A 23,005-nucleotide genomic window follows, 5' to 3' on the forward strand; every position below is an offset into this window, starting at 1 on the left:
GTAGTGTACTACATAGGGAACAGGGTGCCACCCTGGTTAAAAGTAGTGTACTATATAGGGAATAGGGTGCCACCCTGGTTAAAAGTAGTGCATTATATAGGGAATAGGGTGCCACCCTGGTTAAAAGTAGTGTACTATATAGGGAATAGGGTGCCACCCTGGTCAAACGTAGTGTACTATATAGGGAATAGGGTGCCACCCTGGTTAAAAGTAGTGCATTATATAGGGAATAGGGTGCCACCCTGGTTAAAAGTAGTGTACTATATAGGGAATAGGGTGCCACCCTGGTCAAACGTAGTGTACTATATAGGGAATAGGGTGCCACCCTGGTCAATCGTAGTGCACTATATAGGGAATAGGGTGCCATTTGAGACCGTAGAGTTAACAATGGGATGGGCTTACCTTTAACCATTTGTCAACACACTTGGCGTGGAACTCGTGGTTGCAGGGTAATACCCTCAGCAGCTGCCGACACTCGAAGTCACTAAAGCACACAACACACCTGGAAGAGAGAGTATCACACAGAGCATCATCAGGTTCTGAAATACTGCATGTTTAAAAAGGACAAGACAGTTACTGTTACAATGGATGAGTGGATGGATGGATGGGTGAATGGATGGATGGGATGGATGGATGGATGGATGGGTGGGTGGGTGGATGGATGGGTGGGTGGGTGGATGGATGGGTGGATGGATAGAAGGGTGGGTAGATGGATGGATGGGTGGATGGATGGGTGGGTGGATGGATGGATGGATGGATGGGGTGGATGGATGGATAGAAGGGTGGGTAGATGGATGGAAGGGTGGATGGATGGATGGGGTGGATGGATGGATGGATAGAAGGGTGGGTAGATGGATGGATGGGTGGATGGGTGGATGGGTGGATGGAAGGGTGGATGGATGGATGGATAGTAGGGCTGAGCAATACAACCAAAATATCATATCACAATATTGTTCACAGTATTTGATATTATTTTATGTTTTGGAACAATAAAAGTTACAAATATACTTCATTTTATTTCACCTTTATTTAACCAGGTCGGCTAGTTGAGAACACCTTTATTTAACCAGGTAGGCTAGTTGAGAACACCTTTATTTAACCAGGTCGGCTAGTTGAGAACAAGTTCTCATTTACAATTGCGACCTGGCCAAGATAAAGCAAAGCAGTTCGACAGATACAACGACACAGAGTTACACATGGAGTAAAACAAACATACAGTCAATAATACAGTAGAATAAAACAAATTATATTTACAGTGGGTGCAAATGAGGTAAGATAAGGGGAGTTAAGGCAATAAATAGGCCATGATGTAGTTCATGATCCTAGGGTGGCAACACATACATTATAAGTGACTGATTGGTTTATACTGTTCAATCCTTCAGCATTTTCATAAATGTCTGCATTTCCTCCATAAAGGTGGTTGTCAACAGCCATATAAATTCCAAACGAAGAAAAAACATAAGCCCGAAGGAAGGAGAAGAGATGAAGAACAACTCATTTGGTTGACCGTTTCATCTGTGGATTCATTGTCAGAGTAGAGGACCTTGTGCATTTCAGGTAAAATAACAACCCAATGTTTATATCCCAGGATAAATTATCTAGCAACAGCAAGCTAGATAAATTGCCATAAATGTTTAATGCTTTTCAACCTCTGGTCAGCACGTAAGACCGCTGTGCCACTCGGGAGGCCCCCAGGATGGAAGTTCCACGTGTAGCTAGATGTAGCATGCTAATGCTAGATGTAGCATGCTAATGCTAGATGTAGCATGCTAATGCTAATGCTAACTAGCTGGCCTGGCACATTCTTTTCCATGAACAGTGGTGTGAGAGGGGGGCGGGGCGTGGTGTGAGAGGGAGGGCGGGGTGTGAGGGGGGCGGGGTGTGAGAGGGGGGCAGGGCTGGGTGTGAGAGGGGGGCGGGGCTGGGTGTGAGAAGTGGCAGGGCGTGGTGTGAGAAGTGGCAGGGCTTGGTGTGAGAAGGGGCACGGCTGGGTGTGAGAAGGGGCAGGGCTGGGTGTGAGAAGGGGCAGGGCTGGGTGTGAGAAGGGGCAGGGCTGGGTGTGAGAAGGGGCAGGGCTGGGCGTGAGAAGGGGCAGGGCTGGGTGTGAGAAGGGGCAGGGCTGGGTGTGAGAGGTGGCAGGGCGTGGTGTGAGAGGGTGGCAGGGCTTGGTGTGAGAGGTGGCAGGGCTTGGTGTGAGAGGTGGCAGGGCTTGGTGTGAGAAGGGGGCAGGGCTGGGTGTGAGAAGGGGCAGGGCGTGGTGTGAGAAGGGGCAGGGCTGGGTGTGAGAAGTGGTGTGAGAAGTGGCAGGGCTGGGTGTGAGATGTGGTGTGAGAAGGGGCAGGGCTGGGTGTGAGAAGGGGCAGGGCTGGGTGTGAGAAGTGGTGTGAGAAGTGGCAGGGCTGGGTGTGAGAAGGGGCAGGGCTGGGTGTGAGAAGGGGCAGGGCTGGGTGTGAGAAGGGGCAGGGCTGGGTGTGAGAAGGGGCAGGGCTGGGTGTGAGAAGGGGCAGGGCTGGGTGTGAGAAGGGGCAGGGCTGGGTGTGAGAAGGGGCAGGGCTGGGTGTGAGAAGGGGCAGGGCTGGGTGTGAGAAGGGGCAGGGCTGGGTGTGAGAAGGGGCAGGGCTTGGTGTGAGAAGGGGCAGGGCTTGGTGTGAGAAGGGGCAGGGCTTGGTGTGAGAAGGGGCAGGGCTTGGTGTGAGAAGGGGCAGGGCTGGGTGTGAGAAGGGGCAGGGCTGGGTGTGAGAAGGGGCAGGGCTTGGTGTGAGAAGGGGCTTGGTGTGAGAAGGGGCAGGGCTTGGTGTGAGAAGGGGCAGGGCTTGGTGTGAGAAGGGGCAGGGCTGGGTGTGAGAAGTGGCAGGGCTGGGTGTGAGAAGTGGCAGGGCTTGGTGTGAGAAGTGGCAGGGCTTGGTGTGAGAAGGGGCAGGGCTGGGTGTGAGAAGGGGCAGGGCTGGGTGTGAGAAGTGGCAGGGCTGGGTGTGAGAAGGGGCAGGGCTTGGTGTGAGAAGGGGCAGGGCTTGGTGTGAGAAGGGGCAGGGCTTGGTGTGAGAAGGGGCAGGGCTGGGTGTGAGAAGTGGCAGGGCTGGGTGTGAGAAGGGGCAGGGCTTGGTGTGAGAAGGGGCAGGGCTTGGTGTGAGAAGGGGCTTGGTGTGAGAAGGGGCAGGGCTGGGTGTGAGAAGTGGCAGGGCTTGGTGTGAGAAGGGGCAGGGCTGGGTGTGAGAAGGGGCAGGGCTGGGTGTGAGAAGTGGCAGGGCTGGGTGTGAGAAGGGGCAGGGCTGGGTGTGAGAAGTGGCAGGGCTTGGTGTGAGAAGGGGCAGGGCTGGGTGTGAGAAGGGGCAGGGCTGGGTGTGAGAAGTGGCAGGGCTGGGTGTGAGAAGTGGCAGGGCTGGGTGTGAGAAGGGGCAGGGCTGGGTGTGAGAAGTGGCAGGGCTTGGTGTGAGAAGTGGCATGCATCAGGAGGAGAGGGAGAAAGACAACTCAAGTAGAAAACGGAGTAAAATATCTAAAAAACAGACATTACACGCGCCGGAGGTGCGTATCACATTTAACAAACCAAATAAATACCATTGTAGAAGTTAAAAACCCAAACCGGTCCGTGCATTAATACCGGTATATTACCGCCCAGCCCTATTCAACCAGCCAGACAGGTAGATGGGTGAAATAAGACAGATGATCTCACAGCGTTTGTTCAGATTGATGGTTGTCGAGGTTGAACCTGTAGGATGGAAGCTGCTCGATGTCTGCCTTGGTGATTCCTCGTGGTTTAGCCTCTCCCAGCCTTTCAGCCAGGTTCAGTAATGCCTGAGGGGGTGTGAGAGATATATTCAGGGACAGTTGTTTTGGTTTAGCCTCTCCCAGCCTTTCAGCCAGGTTCAGTAATGCCTGAGGGGGTGTGAGAGATATATTCAGGGACAGTTGTTTTGGTTTATTTTTTCTTGACCAGTATTTTAAAACATTATCAACTAGGTTTGGAAATGATCCTAGGAAATGGGCTTTAAATGACACAATTTGTCTGTAATCAGCCTGACCAACCGGTGTCTGTCTATAGCCCCTGTACTGTATATAGCCCCTGTACTGTATATAGCCCCTCTACTGTATGTAGCCTCTACTGTATATAGCCTCTCTACTGTATATAGCCTCTACTGTATATAGCCTCTCTACTGTATATAGCCTCTCTACTGTCTATAGCCCCTCTACTGTCTATAGCCCCTCTACTGTCTATAGCCCCTCTACTGTCTATAGCCCCTCTACTGTCTATAGCCCCTCTACTGTCTATAGCCCCTCTACTGTCTATAGCCCCTCTACTGTATATAGCCTCTAAACTGTATATAACCTCTCTACTGTATATAGCCTCACTACTGTATATAGCCTCTCTACTGTCTATAGCCCCTCTACTGTCTATAGCCTCTAAACTGTATATAGCCTCTCTACTGTATATAGCCTCTACTGTATATAGCCTCTCTACTGTATATAGCCTCTCTACTGTATATAGCCTCTCTACTGTATATAGCCTCTACTGTATATAGCCTCTACTGTATATAGCCTCTACTGTATATAGCCTCTACTGTATATAGCCTCTACTGTATATAGCCTCTACTGTATATAGCCTCTACTGTATATAGCCTCTCTACTGTATATAGCCTCTCTACTGTATATAGCCTCTCTACTGTATATAGCCTCTCTACTGTATATAGCCTCTCTACTGTATATAGCCTCTCTACTGTATATAGCCTCTCTACTGTATATAGCCTCTACTGTATATAGCCTGTCTTCTTACTGTTGTTTTATTTCTTTACCCACCTATTGTTCACCTAATACCTTTTTTTCACTATTGGTTAGAGCCTGGAAGTAAGCATTTCACTGTGAGGTCTACTACACCTGTTGTATTCAGCATTTCACTGTGAGGTCTACTACACCTGTTGTATTCAGCATTTCACTGTGAGGTCTACTACACCGGTTGTATTCAGCATTTCACTGTAAGGTCTACTACACCTGTTGTATTCAGCATTTCACTGTAAGGTCTACTACACCTGTTGTATTCAGCATTTCACTGTGAGGTCTACTACACCTGTTGTATTCAGCATTTCACTGTGAGGCCTACTACACCTGTTGTATTCAGCATTTCACTGTAAGGTCTACTACACCTGTTGTATTCAGCATTTCACTGTGAGGCCTACTACACCTGTTGTATTCAGCATTTCACTGTGAGGCCTACTACACCTGTTGTATTCAGCATTTCACTGTGAGGTCTACTACACCTGTTGTATTCAGCATTTCACTGTAAGGTCTACTACACCTGTTGTATTCAGCATTTCACTGTGAGGTCTACCTACACATGTTGTATTCAGCATTTCACTGTGAGGTCTACCTACACCTGTTGTATTCAGCATTTCACTGTAAGGTCTACTACACCTGTTGTATTCAGCATTTCACTGTGAGGTCTACTACCCCTGTTGTATTCAGCATTTCACTGTGAGGTCTACTACACCTGTTGTATTCAGCATTTCACTGTGAGGTCTACTACCCCTGTTGTATTCAGCATTTCACTGTGAGGTCTACTACCCCTGTTGTATTCAGCATTTCACTGTAAGGTCTACTACACCTGTTGTATTCAGCATTTCACTGTGAGGTCTACTACACCTGTTGTATTCAGCATTTCACTGTGAGGTCTACTACACCTGTTGTATTCAGCATTTCACTGTAAGGTCTACTACACCTGTTGTATTCAGCATTTCACTGTAATGTCTACTACACCTGTTGTATTCAGCATTTCACTGTAAGGTCTACTACACCTGTTGTATTCAGCATTTCACTGTGAGGTCTACTACACCTGTTGTATTCAGCATTTCACTGTAAGGTCTACTACACCTGTTGTATTCAGCATTTCACTGTGAGGTCTACCTACACATGTTGTATTCAGCATTTCACTGTGAGGTCTACCTACACATGTTGTATTCAGCATTTCACTGTGAGGTCTACTACACCTGTTGTATTCAGCATTTCACTGTAAGGTCTACCTACACCTGTTGTATTCAGCATTTCACTGTAAGGTCTACTACACCTGTTGTATTCAGCATTTCACTGTAAGGTCTACTGCACCTGTTGTATTCAGTATTTCACTGTAAGGTCTACCTACACCTGTTGTATTCAGCATTTCACTGTAAGGTCTACTACACCTGTTGTATTCAGCATTTCACTGTAAGGTCTACTACACCTGTTGTATTCAGCATTTCACTGTGAGGTCTACTACCCCTGTTGTATTCAGCATTTCACTGTGAGGTCTACCTACACCTGTTGTATTCAGCATTTCACTGTAAGGTCTACCTACACCTGTTGTATTCAGCATTTCACTGTGAGGTCTACTACCCCTGTTGTATTCAGCATTTCACTGTAAGGTCTACTACACCTGTTGTATTCAGCATTCCACTGTGAGGTCTACTACACCTGTTGTATTCAGCATTTCACTGTGAGATCTACTACACCTGTTGTATTCAGCATTTCACTTTAAGGTCTACTACACCTGTTGTATTCAGCATTTCACTGTAAGGTCTACTACACCTGTTGTATTCAGCATTTCACTGTGAGGTCTACTACCCCTGTTGTATTCAGCATTTCACTGTAAGGTCTACTACACCGGTTGTATTCAGCATTTCACTGTAAGGTCTACTACACCTGTTGTATTCAGCATTTCACTGTAAGGTCTACTACACCTGTTGTATTCAGCGCACGTAACAAATAAACTTTGATTTGATTTAACCAATTAAATAATGTTGGAGAGGATCAGATGGAAGTGAGGTATAGAATCACTGAACTACAAATACTATTCTCTGCCAAATAATAGGCTTTTTACCATTAAGATTCGTAGAGCTACGTCTCTCCTGGCTTAAATACTTATTTTCCACCATCATTTGCAAATAAATTCATAAAAAATCCTACAATGTGATTTTCTGGATTTCTTTTCTCATTTTCTCTGTCATAGTTGAAGTGTACCTATGATGAAAATTACAGGCCTCTCTCATCTTTTTAAGTGGGAGAACTTGCACAATTGGTGGCTGACTAAATACTTTTTTTGCCCCACTGTAAATATATATAGATAAAGACAATTTCCAAGGATTTTCTACCTGCAGCAAATCTAGTGGACAATGCTGGAAATACTGGTCCCCCCCCCTCCCCCCCCCCCTCCCCCCTCCCCAAAACAAAACAAAACATCCAAAACAACTGGCCCTGATACACGTGCAGATACAAACACAGAAATAGACAGAAAGAAAAACAAAGTGTGTTTTCTAAGTGTGTTGATGACCTGGTCCTCTCACCTCATAGTTCTCCATCTCCACATCATTTACATCCAGGTCCAGACTGATGGCTGGTCCCACTGCTGTAGGAGGCACAGGAAGCATCGACCTGCACAGAGACAGAACAGTCACATATCAAATCAAAGTTGATTTGTCACGTGCGCCGAATACATCAGGTGTAGTAGACCTCACAGTGAAATGCTTACTTACAGGCTCTAACCAATAGTGCAAAAAAGGTTTTAGGTGAACAATAAGTAAGTAAAGAAATAAAACAACAGTAAAAAGACAGGCTGCATACAGTAGAGAGGCTATATACAGTAGAGGCTATATACAGTAGAGAGGCTATATACAGTAGAGGGGCTATATACAGTAGAGAGGCTATATACAGTAGAGAGGCTATATACAGTAGAGAGGCTATATACAGTAGAGAGGCTATATACAGTAGAGAGGCTATATACAGTAGAGAGGTTATATACAGTAGAGAGGCTATATACAGTAGAGAGGCTATATACAGTAGAGGGGCTCTATACAGTAGAGAGGCTCTATACAGTAGAGAGGCTATATACAGTAGAGAGGCTATATACAGTAGAGAGGCTATATACAGTAGAGAGGCTATATACAGTAGAGAGGCTATATACAGTAGAGAGGCTATATACAGTAGAGGGGCTATATACAGTAGAGAGGCTATATACAGTAGAGGGGCTATATACAGTAGAGAGGCTACATACAGTAGAGAGGCTCTACACAGTAGAGGCTATATACAGTAGAGGCTATATACAGTAGAGGCTATATACAGTAGAGGCTATATACAGTAGAGGCTATATACAGTAGAGAGGCTATATACAGTAGAGAGGCTATATACAGTAGAGAGGCTATATACAGTAGAGGCTATATACAGTAGAGGCTATATACAGTAGAGTGGCTATATACAGTAGAGGCTACATACAGTAGAGGCTACATACAGTAGAGGCTACATACAGTAGAGGCTACATACAGTAGAGGCTACATACAGTAGAGGGGCTATATACAGTAGAGAGGCTACATACAGTAGAGAGGCTATATACAGTAGAGAGGCTATATACAGTAGAGAGGCTATATACAGTAGAGGTTATATACAGTAGAGAGGCTATATACAGTAGAGAGGCTATATACAGTAGAGAGGCTATATACAGTAGAGAGGCTATATACAGTAGAGAGGTTATATACAGTAGAGAGGCTATATACAGTAGAGAGGCTATATACAGTAGAGAGGCTACATACAGTAGAGAGGTTAAAGTGACTATGCATATATGATAAACAGAGAATAGCAGCAGCGTAAAAAGAGGTGTTGGCGGGTGGTGGGACACAATGCAGATAGCCCGGTGAGCCAAGGTGCGGGAGCACTGGTTGGTCGGCCCAATTGAGGTAGTATGTACATGAATGTATAGTTAAAGTGACTATGCATAGATGATAATAAACAGAGAGTAGCAGCAGCGTAAAAAGAGAGATTGGTGGGGGTTGGATGGACCCAGACCAAATCGGGACATGACACTTGGGATGTGGAAAAAGGCCATTTATTGTTAAAGTGGTAATAAATATTAAATATAATATAAATATAATATAACTGTTATCTGAGTGTACGGTATACACCTCATGTTGAAAGGTGGTACGATTGTAAGGCCTAAATGACTCTCGAGTCAATGAAAAGCATATGTGTATCATTACGTTCTTTTTTTGGGATTCCATACTCACAGGAAGTAGGGCAGGAAGCCTGGGTAGTAGGGTGGTGGTGGCGGCGGCGGTGGGGGCAGGGGCTGCTGTAACCGGTACCTGTGACCACTGACACGTCGCGGCAGCATGTGGGGGTATGGCTGAACAGGAGACAGACAGACATATAGCTGTTAACATGGTGGTGGTGAACTATGGAAGTGACTGGTTATTTAAAATGGTAATTACGCCAGCTCTGTTGATTTAGCTAGTTCTACAATCTAGAGTCTGACCACTAGGAAGGGTCAGGCTGAGCTGGTTAGAGTCTGACCACTAGGAAGGGTCAGGCTGAGCTGGTTAGAGTCTGACCACTAGGAAGGGTCAGGCTGAGCTGGTTAGAGTCTGACCACTAGGAAGGGTCAGGCTGAGCTGGTTAGAGTCTGACCACTAGGAAGGGTCAGGCTGAGCTGGTTAGAGTCTGACCACTAGGAAGGGTCAGGCTGAGCTGGCTAAATGAAAGGTCAGTCTGAGCTGGTTAGAGTCCTACCACAGTAAAGGATTATGGCTAGATAGCTCTATGTTTGCTAACTGTGTATAGTGAAGACATGAGGTCTTACCACAGTAAAGGGTTAACCCATTCATAGAGGCTAATGACCTTTATAGCCTATTGACGATAGTATCTTCTAGCCAGGGGAGTTTTGTTTAAGATCCCAGACGTTTATTCTGAACGTTGAAACTCATTGCTTGCAATACGATTTTGGAAACGTAGCTTTCATATCAACCCAATGATAATTTTTTATTTTAAACAATGTACTACACATCTTTATAGGGTTATTGTTCCCACACGGCCATATCAACAGGTTACAGCGCTTGTTTACGGAAGACAGAAGCGGCCATCTAGCGTGCTCCCAACACCTGTGCTAATTAGCCATCTAGCGTGCTCCAAACACCTGTGCTAATTAGCCACCTAGCGTGCTCCCAACACCTGTGCTAATTAGCCATCTAGCGTGCTCCCAACACCTGTGCTAATTAGCCATCTAGCGTGCTCCCAACACCTGTGCTAGTTAGCCACCTAGCGTGCTCCCAACACCTGTGCTAATTAGCCATCTAGCGTGCTCCAACACCTGTGCTAATTAGCCATCTAGCGTGCTCCCAACACCTGTGCTAATTACATCTAGCATGCTCCCAACACCTGTGCTAATTAGCCATCTAGCGTGCTCCCAACACCTGTGCTAATTAGCCACCTAGCGTGCTCCCAACACCTGTGCTAATTAGCCACCTAGCGTGCTCTCAACACCTGTGCTAATTAGCCATCTAGCGTGCTCCCAACACCTGTGCTAATTAGCCATCTAGCGTGCTCCCAACACCTGTGCTAATTAGCCACCTAGCGTGCTCCCAACACCTGTGCTAATTAGCCATCTAGCGTGCTCCAACACCTGTGCTAATTAGCCATCTAGCGTGCTCCCAACACCTGTGCTAATTACATCTAGCATGCTCCCAACACCTGTGCTAATTAGCCATCTAGCGTGCTCCCAACACCTGTGCTAATTAGCCACCTAGCGTGCTCCCAACACCTGTGCTAATTAGCCACCTAGCGTGCTCTCAACACCTGTGCTAATTAGCCATCTAGCGTGCTCCCAACACCTGTGCTAATTAGCCACCTAGCGTGCTCTCAACACCTGTGCTAATTAGCCATCTAGCGTGCTCCCAACACCTGTGCTAATTAGCCATCTAGCGTGCTCCCAACACCTGTGCTAATTAGCCATCTAGCGTGCTCCCAACACCTGTGCTAATTAGCCATCTAGCGTGCTCCCAACACCTGTGCTAATTAGCCACCTAGCGTGCTCCCAACACCTGTGCTAATTAGCCATCTAGCGTGCTCCCAACACCTGCGCTAATTAGCCATCTAGCGTGCTCCCAACACCTGTGCTAATTAGCCATCTAGCGTGCTCCCAACACCTGTGCTAATTACATCTAGCATGCTCCCAACACCTGTGCTAATTAGCCATCTAGCGTGCTCCCAACACCTGTGCTAATTAGCCACCTAGCGTGCTCCCAACACCTGTGCTAATTAGCCACCTAGCGTGCTCCCAACACCTGTGCTAATTAGCCATCTAGCGTGCTCCCAACACCTGTGCTAATTAGCCATCTAGCGTGCTCCCAACACCTGTGCTAATTAGCCATCTAGCGTGCTCCCAACACCTGTGCTAATTAGCCATCTAGCGTGCTCCCAACACCTGTGCTAATTAGCCATCTAGCGTGCTCCCAACACCTGCGCTAATTAGCCATCTAGCGTGCTCCCAACACCTGTGCTAATTAGCCACCTAGCGTGCTCCCAACACCTGTGCTAATTACATCTAGCATGCTCCCAACACCTGTGCTAATTAGCCATCTAGCGTGCTCCCAACACCTGTGCTAATTAGCCACCTAGCGTGCTCCCAACACCTGTGCTAATTAGCCATCTAGCGTGCTCCCAACACCTGTGCTAATTAGCCATCTAGCGTGCTCCCAACACCTGTGCTAATTAGCCATCTAGCGTGCTCCCAACACCTGTGCTAATTAGCCACCTAGCGTGCTCCCAACACCTGTGCTAATTAGCCATCTAGCGTGCTCCAACACCTGTGCTAATTAGCCATCTAGCGTGCTCCCAACACCTGTGCTAATTACATCTAGCATGCTCCCAACACCTGTGCTAATTAGCCATCTAGCGTGCTCCCAACACCTGTGCTAATTAGCCACCTAGCGTGCTCCCAACACCTGTGCTAATTAGCCACCTAGCGTGCTCTCAACACCTGTGCTAATTAGCCATCTAGCGTGCTCCCAACACCTGTGCTAATTAGCCATCTAGCGTGCTCCCAACACCTGTGCTAATTAGCCATCTAGCGTGCTCCCAACACCTGTGCTAATTAGCCATCTAGCGTGCTCCCAACACCTGTGCTAATTAGCCACCTAGCGTGCTCCCAACACCTGTGCTAATTAGCCATCTAGCGTGCTCCCAACACCTGTGCTAATTAGCCATCTAGCGTGCTCCCAACACCTGTGCTAATTAGCCATCTAGCGTGCTCCCAACACCTGTGCTAATTACATCTAACATGCTCCCAACACCTGTGCTAATTAGCCATCTAGCGTGCTCCCAACACCTGTGCTAATTAGCCACCTAGCGTGCTCCCAACACCTGTGCTAATTAGCCACCTAGCGTGCTCCCAACACCTGTGCTAATTAGCCATCTAGCGTGCTCCCAACACCTGTGCTAATTAGCCATCTAGCGTGCTCCCAACACCTGTGCTAATTAGCCATCTAGCGTGCTCCCAACACCTGTGCTAATTAGCCATCTAGCGTGCTCCCAACACCTGTGCTAATTAGCCATCTAGCGTGCTCCCAACACCTGTGTGTAAGCTAACTGGGGAGGAAGTGTAGTTTGGCAAACGTTAGGCACAAACGGCGTATGGATCTGTGCAACACTGCTACAGTAAAATGATATTTTTAAGATTATTTCCTCGCTGATGAAAAGGGGTACATCCTACTAGTCAATTTTGATTGTTGTTTTTCAACATGAAATTTATTATGAAATAAAATATGTTACGATGGTTTTAAAGCTTTTTAAAAATGGAAATTCAAAAGTAAAAAAAACGGTGAACTTTCAAAACATTTAAAATATTCCATCGTCTCTGTCAACATCAACAGGAAATTATATTATACATTTCAGTTGTGTATACAACTTAGTTTTTATTTTATGACTATTCTTTTTCATTCCTTAAAAAGGGATCACCTCATCTCTGCTCAGTAGAAGTCAGCCAGACAAATGTCTTCAGTCATTCTATTCTGCCTACTGCAGAGCTGGCTGACTAAAATCATTTCACTAGTTCTTCAAATTAGATAAGGTACACTTTCATGAACTGTCTCTGCCCCTCTCGTCATTGTGTTGTGTACATTCCTCTCTCTTATACGGTCCCATGTGTATCTAACCTAACATAGCAGGCTTAGAAGTTTATCCTTCCAGAGATCTGTATACGATGACGAGATGCTCATGTCTATGCCTTAACGATGGGAGTCGTTGTCCCAAAGCCCATAGTAACGCATTGGGCTTATTTGGACTGATTTTGGTGAGAGTGAAACCTCTTGCTTCACCTCTTACTCTCCGATCCGTCTCAGAGCCTGAAAAAAAAAATGCTGCAATGGATTACAGTCATTGTAGTTCATTCCCGCGTTTATTAAAACTACAACTCCCTTCAGCCCAGCGTCCCACATACACTACTGCTCGCCCCACATCTCATTCATGGGCATTAACATGGAGTTGGTCCCCCCTTTACTGCACTAGTGAAGTCGGGCACTGAGGTTGGGTCGATAAGGCCTGGCTCGCAGTTGGAGTTCCAATTCATCCCAAAGAAGCTCAATGGGGTTGAGGTCAGGGCTTAGTGCAGGTCAGTCAAGTTCTTCCACACCGATCTCGACAAACCATTTCTGTATGGACCTCACTTTGTGCATGGGGGAGGGGGGGGGGGGGCAAACTGTTGCCACAAAGTTGGAAGCACAGAATCATCTAGAATGCCATTGTATGCTGTAGCGTTAAGATTTCCTTTCACTGGAACTAAGGGGTCTGAACCATGAAAAACAGCCCCAGACCATTATTCCTCCTCCACCAAACATTACAGTTGGCACTATGTATTCGAGCAGGTAGCGTTCTCCTGGCATCCAACAAACCCAGATCTGTCCATTGGATTGCCAGATGGACTGCCAGATGGACTGCCAGATGGACTGCCAGATGGCGATTCATCACTCCAGATAAAGCATTTTCACTGCTCCAGAGCTTTACGTCACTCCAGCCGACGCTTGGCATTGCACGTGGGAATCTTAGGCTTGTGTGCAGCTGCTCTGCCATGGAAACCCATTTAAACCTTGACCCAGAAAATATAAAAAACTATCGGCCTATATCGAATCTTCCATTCCTCTCAAAAATTTTAGAGAAGGCTGTTGCGCAGCAACTCACTGCCTTCCTGAAGACAAACAATGTATACGAAATGCTTCAGTCTGGTTTTAGACCCCATCATAGCACTGAGACGGCACTTGTGAAGGTGGTAAATGACATTTTAATGGCATCGGACCGAGGCTCTGCATCTGTCCTCGTGCTCCTAGACCTTAGTGCTGCTTTTGATACCATCGATCACCACATTCTTTTGGAGAGATTGGAAACCCAAATTGGTCTACACGGACATGTTCTGGCCTGGTTTAGATCTTATCTGTCGGAAAGATATCAGTTTGTCTCTGTGAATGGTTTGTCCTCTGACAAATCAACTGTAAATTTCGGTGTTCCTCAAGGTTCCGTTTTAGGACCACTATTGTTTTCACTATATATTTTACCTCTTGGGGATGTTATTCGAAAACATAATGTAAACTTTCACTGCTATGCGGATGACACACAGCTGTACATTTCAATGAAACATGGTGAAGCCCCAAAATTGCCCTCGCTAGAAGCATGTGTTTCAGACATAAGGAAGTGGATGGCTGCAAACTTTCTACTATTAAACTCGGACAAAACAGAGATGCTTGTTCTAGGTCCCAAGAAACAAAGAGATCTTCTGTTGAATCTGACAATTAATCTTAATGGTTGTACAGTCGTCTCAAATAAAACTGTGAAGGACCTCGGCGTTACTCTGGACCCTGATCTCTCTTTTGAAGAACATATCAAGACCATTTCGAGGACAGCTTTTTTCCATCTACGTAACATTGCAAAAATCAGAAACTTTCTGTCCAAAAATGATGCAGAAAAATTAATCCATGCTTTTGTCACTTCTAGGTTAGACTACTGCAATGCTCTATTTTCCGGCTACCCGGATAAAGCACTAAATAAACTTCAGTTAGTGCTAAATACGGCTGCTAGAATCCTGACTAGAACCAAAAAATTTGATCATATTACTCCAGTGCTAGCCTCTCTACACTGGCTTCCTGTCAAAGCAAGGGCTGATTTCAAGGTTTTACTGCTAACCTACAAAGCATTACATGGGCTTGCTCCTACCTATCTCTCTGATTTGGTCCTGCCGTACATACCTATACGTACGCTACGGTCACAAGACGCAGGCCTCCTAATTGTCCCTAGAATTTCTAAGCAAACAGCTGGAGGCAGGGCTTTCTCCTATAGAGCTCCATTTTTATGGAACGGTCTGCCTACCCATGTCAGAGACGCAAACTCGGTCTCAACCTTTAAGTCTTTACTGAAGACTCATCTCTTCAGTGGGTCATATGATTGAGTGTAGTCTGGCCCAGGAGTGGGAAGGTGAACGGAAAGGCTCTGGAGCAACGAACCGCCCTTGCTGTCTCTGCCTGGCCGGTTCCCCTCTTTCCACTGGGATTCTCTGCCTCTAACCCTATTACAGGGGCTGAGTCACTGGCTTGCTGGGGCTCTCTCATGCTGTCCCTGGAGGGGGTGCGTCACCTGAGTGGGTTGATTCACTGTTGTGGTCATCCTGTCTGGGTTGGCGCCCCCCCCCCCTTGGGTTGTGCCGTGGCGGAGATCTTTGTGGGCTATACTCAGCCTTGTCTCAGGATGGTAAGTTGGTGGTTGAAGATATCCCTCTAGTGGTGTGGGGGCTGTGCTTTGGCAAAGTGGGTGGGGTTATATCCTTCCTGTTTGGCCCTGTCCGGGGGTGTCCTCGGATGGGGCCACAGTGTCTCCTGACCCCTCCTGTCTCAGCCTCCAGTATTTATGCTGCAGTAGTTTATGTGTCGGGGGGCTGGGGTCAGTTTGTTATATCTGGAGTACTTCTCCTGTCCTATTCGGTGTCCTGTGTGAATCTAAGTGTGCGTTCTCTAATTCTCTCCTTCTCTCTTTCTTTCTCTCTCTCGGAGGACCTGAGCCCTAGGACCATGCCCCAGGACTACCTGACATGATGACTCCTTGCTGTCCCCAGTCCACCTGGCCATGCTGCTGTTCCAGTTTCAACTGACCTGAGCCCTAGGACCATGCCCCAGGACTACCTGACATGATGACTCCTTGCTGTCCCCAGTCTACCTGGCCATGCTGCTGCTCCAGTTTCAACTTCCACCTGACTGTGCTGCTGCTCTAGTTTCAACTGTTCTGCCTTATTATTATTCGACCATGCTGGTCATTTATGAACATTGAACATCTTGACCATGTTCTGTTATAATCTCCACCCGGCACAGCCAGAAGAGGACTGGCCACCCCACATAGCCTGGTTCCTCTCTAGGTTTCTTCCTAGGTATTGGCCTTTCTAGGGAGTTTTTCCTAGCCACCGTGCTTCTCCACCTGCATTGCTTGCTGTTTGGGGTTTTAGGCTGGGTTTCTGTACAGCACTTTGAGATATCAGCTGATGTACGAAGGGCTATATAAATAAATTTGATTTGATTTGATTTGATTTAATTAAGCTCCTGACGAACAATTCTTGGGTTCTGCGATTTTGTGTGGCCTACAATTTTGTGTCTGAGCCGTTGTTTCTCCTAGACGTTTCCACTTCACAATAACAGCACTGAAGAGATGTCCACATACTTTTGATCATGTTGTATAGTTTGACTTCTTGTGAATTATTTGATTTTATCTGTAGAAAAAGGGGCATGAGGCTCACAACAACAACAAAAAATCTGCTAAACGGAATTCAAGTAATTGAACCGACATCGGTCAATTAGCTGTTTAATAACTGGAAGTAAAAAAATACATAAATACAATTTGTTAATCTCTCAGCACTAATATGTACCTCTAACTTCCTTCATACTGGACACAGAGACATAACAATGGTATCCACAAGTTCATCAGACTCTGGGGAAGAAGATAAAGGACCTCACTGCCAAAATCCCCAAGTATCCCTTTAACAACGTAAAAATACCAGGATGTACTTCCAAAATGTCTAAAAACAAAATGTCCAAGCAAAGCTATTTTTATTTTCTTCTACCTGGGAGTTTCGATTAGTGCTTTTCTGGACATTAGAAAGGTCTCTTAATTAACACACAGATACTAGCTAGCTCTGTGAGGTAAAGTCTTACCACTGGGCAGGGCAGGTGGGAGGTAAAGTCTTACCACTGGGGAGGGCAGGTGGGAGGTAAAGTCTTACCACTGGGCAGGGCAGGTGAGAGGTAAAGTCTTACCACTGGGCAGGGCAGGTGGGAGGTAAAGTCTTACCACTGGGGAGGGCAGGTGGGAGGTAAAGTCTTACCACTGGGGAGGGCAGGTGGGAGGTAGAGTCTTACCATTGGGGAGGGCAGGTGGGAGGTAAAGTCTTACCATTGGGGAGGGCAGGTGGGAGGTAAAGTCTTACCACTGGGGAGGGCAGGTTGAGGTACAGTCTTACCACTGGGCAGGGCATCTCCTGGTGCAGAGGCTCCTGAGGGAGGTAAAGTCTTACCACTGAGAAGGGCATCTCCTGGTGCAGAGGCTCCTGAGGGAGGTAAAGTCTTACCACTGAGAAGGAGGGCATCTCCTGGTGCAGAGGCTCCTGAGGGAGGTACTGAAGGGGGACAGAGGGAGGCAGCGCTGATGGGTGGTGGAGGCTCGAGGAAGGGTAAGAGAACGTTCCTAATGGATGCTGGTCCCCCCTGAGGTCCACTTCATTCTCTACCCTCTGGAGAGGCTGATGGACAGGAAAGGGAGGGAGTGAGAGAGAGAACTAAAACAGTCAGTGATGGGTTTTATATACACATTCTAACTCTTACTCGTTCCTTTTTAATTTAAATGTGGATCAACTACTATACACAAAGTACAGACAGAAAGTACCACTGAAAGGAATAATAATATATTGGGTAACGCATTCTAACTAAATCCTAGGCGACTAATCACTTTCTGTTTTATTTATGTGGATCAACTACTGTGTATGTGTACTGGATGACGAGGCGTTATTCCAATGTTATTCGTAATGGACATGATTTCGTCCTATATGCCACTCCATTCCCGACATCAGGCAAACTACAACCTCCGGGAGGTTAAAAAAAAAGATAGAAGAAATATACTATTTGGGGTTGAAAAACTCTCCAGGCCAATCTGGAACATCTACAACCTGATATAAAGTATGTATACATTGTAATGGACATACAGTGCCTTCAGGAAGTATTCAAACCCCCTTTGACTTTTTCTCCCCAACTGTGTTACAGACAGAATTAAACATTTATTAAATTGAGATTTTGTGGTCTACACACAATACCTCATAAAATGTGGAATTATGTTTTTAGAAGACAAAAATAATAATAATTACAAATGAAAAGCTGAAATGTCGTGAGTCTTGTTATGGCTTAAGTTCAGGAGTAAATGTCTTAATGAGTCACACAAAGTTGCATGGACTCACTGTGTTCATGATGACTACCACATCTCTGTACCCCACATAGGGTCCTGGTCTAAAGTAGTGCACTATATAGGGAATAGGGTCCTGGTCTAAAGTAGTGCACTATATAGGGAATAGGGTCCTGGTCTAAAGTAGTGCACTATATAGGGAATAGGGTCCTGGTCTAAAGTAGTGCACTATATAGGGAATAGGTCTCTGGTCTAAAGTAGTGCACTATATAGGGAATAGGTCTCTGGTCTAAAGTAGTGCACTATGTAGGGAATAGGGCCCTGGTCTAAAGTAGTGCACTATATATAGGGAATAGGGCCCTGGTCTAAAGTAGTGCACTACATATAGGGAATAGGGCCCTGGTCTAAAGTAGTGCACTATATAGGGAGACATTTGGGACTCCGATGGAGGTACTCACCATGCGTGGGTGCTGCCTCTGGAGAGGGAGGAACTGGCTGAGAGGAGTAAGGTGAGGAGGCTGGTGGGGTGGTGGCCCCGGGGGGTTGGGGTGCAATATAAAATGTTCGCTGGAGATCAGGGGTGGGAAAGCTTGGTAAGACACTGGCAAATGCTGCATTGTACAGGCTTGGATGAGCTAGAATAATAGAGAAGAGAAAACAGACAGAACACACTGTTAATAACAAAAATTGTAATGACAAACGATGGTTCACCATACAGAATAAGACTGGCAGGGCCGTACCTCACCGTACGGCAGGGCCGTACCTCACCGTACGGCAGGGCCGTACCTCAAGAAACCAATTCTACATCAATCAAAGCAGTATACAAATAATAATCAATGGATTAAAAGCCATCTATAATCGAGGGGTATTACCAGCCAACCACGGACAATTCTTACGCTACACGAACAAGGGTGAAATATGTCCATAGCTCAGATGCAATGATGTCAAGAATATTAGCAAATATCATGCTGCTAAACAGCTTAAAAAAAGAAGCAGTGTCGGTAGGGGTGAAGACTGGGGTGCTACATCGACAGTGAACACAACTGAAGTGGAATGGTGTGTTTGTCGGTAGTTGAATGGTGTGTGTGTCGGTAGTTGAATGGTGTGTGTGTCGGTAGTTGAATGGTGTGTGTGTCGGTAGTTGAATGGTGTGTGTGTCGGTAGTTGAATGGTGGTGTGTTTGTCGGTAGTTGAATGGTGGTGTGTTTGTCGGTAGTTGACTGGTGGTGTGTCGGTAGTTGACTGGTGTTGTGTCGGTAGTTGACTGGTGTTGTGTCGGTAGTTGAATGGTGGTGTGTCGGTCGGTAGTTGAATGGTGGTGTGTTGGTCGGTAGTTGAATGGTGGTGTGTTGGTCGGTAGTTGAATGGTGGTGTGTTGGTCGGTAGTTGAATGGTGGTGTGTTGGTCGGTAGTTGAATGGTGGTGTGTTGGTCGGTAGTTGAATGGTGGTGTGTTGGTCGGTAGTTGAATGGTGGTGTGTTGGTCGGTAGTTGAATGGTGGTGTGTTGGTCGGTAGTTGAATGGTGGTGTGTTGGTCGGTAGTTGAATGGTGGTGTGTTGGTCGGTAGTTGAATGGTGGTGTGTTGGTAGTTGAATGGTGGTGTGTTGGTAGTTGAATGGTGGTGTGTTGGTAGTTGAATGGTGGTGTGTTGGTAGTTGAATGGTGGTGTGTTGGTAGTTGAATGGTGGTGTGTTGGTAGTAGGGGTTGGAACCAAAATGATTTTCCAATCGTTTCAATCTGCAGAGAAGCATTATTTTTTTTGTTTCGTTCCAGCAAAATAAAGTTCTGAACCGGTTTGAACCCACAAAAAAGTACTGGTTTATATCGTTCTTTTCTCTTCATTTTTAAAACTGAAATATATATATATTTTAACATTTAGCTCTACATTAAATTACTTAGAACAGCTAGCTGTGGAGTGGGTAAGGAATTTAATGTGTATAGGAAAGTCGTTAAGAGCACATTGTATTTTGCCGTAACAGCATGATTTAATCATAATGAAAGATAAAACGCACACTGTGCTGACAGTCACAGTGTAGTGCGCGAGATGCAACTGTAAGAAGAGAGCGAGAGAGGATGGAGGAAGCTTGCCTTGAAGTGCTGGGCATCTTGTTATGACATCATTATCTGAATTAGGCCCACACAATTATACCTATGGAGGAGTGGCTTCTATGGAGAAACTTTGAATATCTTTTGAATTTGCGAGTTGGTTTAACGTTGGACCAGAGAAGCTAGCTAGCTAACAAGCTTATGGGTGCAGAGCAGCACTAGAATTTAAAACACATCCTACCTTCTTGAAGTTAATAAATCCAATGTGAAATGTGATAATGTTAGTTAATACACTATACTTAAAAAAAAGCTAATCCATTCTTATCTAATTAAACATATCTCCCTAATTTATGAATTACACCTCTAACGTCGTCAGTAGACTACAGTAAGCTAAGATTCAGAGGGGGAGGGGCTACAGTAACCTACGCTTCAGAGGGGGAGGGGCTACAGTAACCTACGCTTCCGAGGGGAGGAGCAGGTATCCTAAACACACACACATTGGCAGATTAAGTTTCTGAGTGACAGAGGGATTTGCATAGACTCTTTGTTTGTGATTTTTGTGGGACTAAAGAAATTGTTATTAACCATTAACCTTTTAAAATAACAGTTCTGTTCCGGAACAGTTTAGATCACTTTTGTTTTTGATTTGGGTTCTGTTCCCCCTGAACCAGTTCCAACCCTTGGTTGGTAGTAGTATGGTGTGTTGGTAGTGGTATGATGGGTTGCTGAGGTATGCTAGCTAGTGTGGCTGGAATGGGTATGGTGCGTAGGAAGAGGTGTGTTAACAGTAGGAAGCAGTGTGTTAACAGTGGGTATGGTGCGTAGGAAGAGGTGTATCAACAGTGGGTATGGTGCGTAGGAAGAGGTGTATCAACAGTGGGTATGGTGCGTAGGAAGAGGTGTATCAACAGTGGGTATGGTGCGTAGGAAGAGGTGTATCAACAGTGGGTATGGTGCGTAGGAAGAGGTGTATCAACAGTGGGTATGGTGCGTAGGAAGAGGTGTATCAACAGTGGGTATGGTGCGTAGGAAGAGGTGTATCAACAGTGGGTATGGTGCGTAGGAAGAGGTGTATCAACAGTGGGTATGGTGCGTAGGAAGAGGTGTATCAACAGTGGGTATGGTGCGTAGGAAGAGGTGTATCAACAGTGGGTATGGTGCGTAGGAAGAGGTGTGTTAACAGTGGGTATGGTGCGTAGGAAGAGGTGTATCAACAGTGGGTATGGTGCGTAGGAAGAGGTGTATCAACAGTGGGTATGGTGTATCAACAGTGGGTATGGTGCGTAGGAAGAGGTGTATCAACAGTGGGTATGGTGTATCAACAGTGGGTATGGTGCGTAGGAAGAGGTGTGTTAACAGTGGGTATGGTGTGTAGGAAGAGGTGTATCAACAGTGGGTATGGTGCGTAGGAAGAGGTGTATCAACAGTGGGTATGGTGCGTAGGAAGAGGTGTGTTAACAGTGGGTATGGTGCGTAGGAAGAGGTGTGTTAACAGTGGGTATGGTGCGTAGGAAGAGGTGTATCAACAGTGGGTATGGTGCGTAGGAAGAGGTGTGTCAACAGTGGGTATGGTGCGTAGGAAGAGGTGTATCAACAGTGGGTATGGTGCGTAGGAAGAGGTGTATCAACAGTGGGTATGGTGCGTAGGAAGAGGTGTATCAACAGTGGGTATGGTGCGTAGGAAGAGGTGTATCAACAGTGGGTATGGTGCGTAGGAAGAGGTGTATCAACAGTGGGTATGGTGAGTAGGAAGTGGTGTATCAACAGTGGGTATGGTGAGTAGGAAGTGGTGTATCAACAGTGGGTATGGTGAGTAGGAAGTGGTGTATCAACAGTGGGTATGGTGCGTAGGAAGTGGTGTATCAACAGTGGGTATGGTGCGTTGCTGACATGGACGTCACTGACATTCCAGCTCTTCCTTTTCAAACTCACAGGAGGAGGAAGGCAGCAGAGCAGAGAGAGCTGTCCGCTGAACATTACCGAGCATGCTGGGAGCTGCTGACTGTTGCACCCTGGGAGAGGTTGCCCGGTGTGGATGGGGAAACCGTGCGTCGTCACCGTGGTAACAGTGTAAGAGATGGGAACGGATCCCTGGTGCATCTTGGTACAAGAGAGAAAACAATGATTCAGTCCCTTTAACAAACAACTTCAAAAGACAAAAAGGTCTCATTTTGAAAACTGTTCTGTGTATTTTCTTCCTCCAAAGCTCACAGTGTCATAGAGACTAACAAACGGCATCAATAACCCACATCTGGCCCAGATCTTAAACCAGTGTGAATTTATAATTCACTAGAGCACGCCATTTTAATTTAAACTTTATTTAACTAGGCAAGTCAGTTAAAGAACTAATTGTTATTTACGATGACGTCCTACCGGGGAACAAGTGGGTTAACTGCCTTGTTCAACATGCACTCTGAAAGTAATGAAAGGAAAGTTGTACACTCTTCTCTAGACTCTTCATTTTGATTGTGTTCCAAATGGTACCGGCAGGGTAGTGGTTAGAGTGTAGAGGGGGCAGGGTAGCCTAGTGGTTAGAGTGTAGAGGGGGCAGGGTAGCCTAGTGGTTAGAGTGTAGAGGGGGCAGGGTAGCCTAGTGGTTAGAGTGTAGAGGAGGCAGGTAGTCTAGTGGTTAGAGTGTAGAGGGGGCAGGGTAGACTAGTGGTTAGAGTGTAGAGGGGGCAGGGTAGCCTAGTGGTTAGAGTGTAGAGGGGGCAGGGTAGCCTAGTGGTTAGAGTGTAGAGGGGGCAGGGTAGCCT

At 46.2% G+C, this 23,005-nt stretch overlaps 1 protein-coding gene across 3 annotated transcripts in view; it reads right to left on the reverse strand.

Annotated features, from left to right (window-relative positions):
* The window catches only part of LOC109910220 (RING finger protein 44-like), a 35,440-nt gene that overhangs the window by 933 nt on the left and 11,502 nt on the right, over window positions 1–23,005 (reverse strand). For 2 of the 3 annotated variants that reach the window (XM_031797221.1, XM_031797222.1), the window contains exons 4-10: window positions 22,182–22,349; window positions 18,660–18,836; window positions 17,378–17,548; window positions 9,018–9,136; window positions 7,308–7,395; window positions 3,674–3,795; window positions 403–502 (exon numbers count right to left, since the gene is read on the reverse strand). In XM_031797221.1, coding sequence (XP_031653081.1) covers window positions 403–502; window positions 3,674–3,795; window positions 7,308–7,395; window positions 9,018–9,136; window positions 17,378–17,548; window positions 18,660–18,836; window positions 22,182–22,349 — 945 coding nt within the window. The remainder of the gene's footprint in view (window positions 1–402; window positions 503–3,673; window positions 3,796–7,307; window positions 7,396–9,017; window positions 9,137–17,377; window positions 17,549–18,659; window positions 18,837–22,181; window positions 22,350–23,005) is intronic. The other variant, XM_031797223.1, reaches the window with a different exon arrangement.

The sequence above is a fragment of the Oncorhynchus kisutch genome, linkage group LG19 (assembly GCF_002021735.2).
Source record: "Oncorhynchus kisutch isolate 150728-3 linkage group LG19, Okis_V2, whole genome shotgun sequence".
Classification (NCBI taxonomy): domain Eukaryota; kingdom Metazoa; phylum Chordata; class Actinopteri; order Salmoniformes; family Salmonidae; genus Oncorhynchus; species Oncorhynchus kisutch.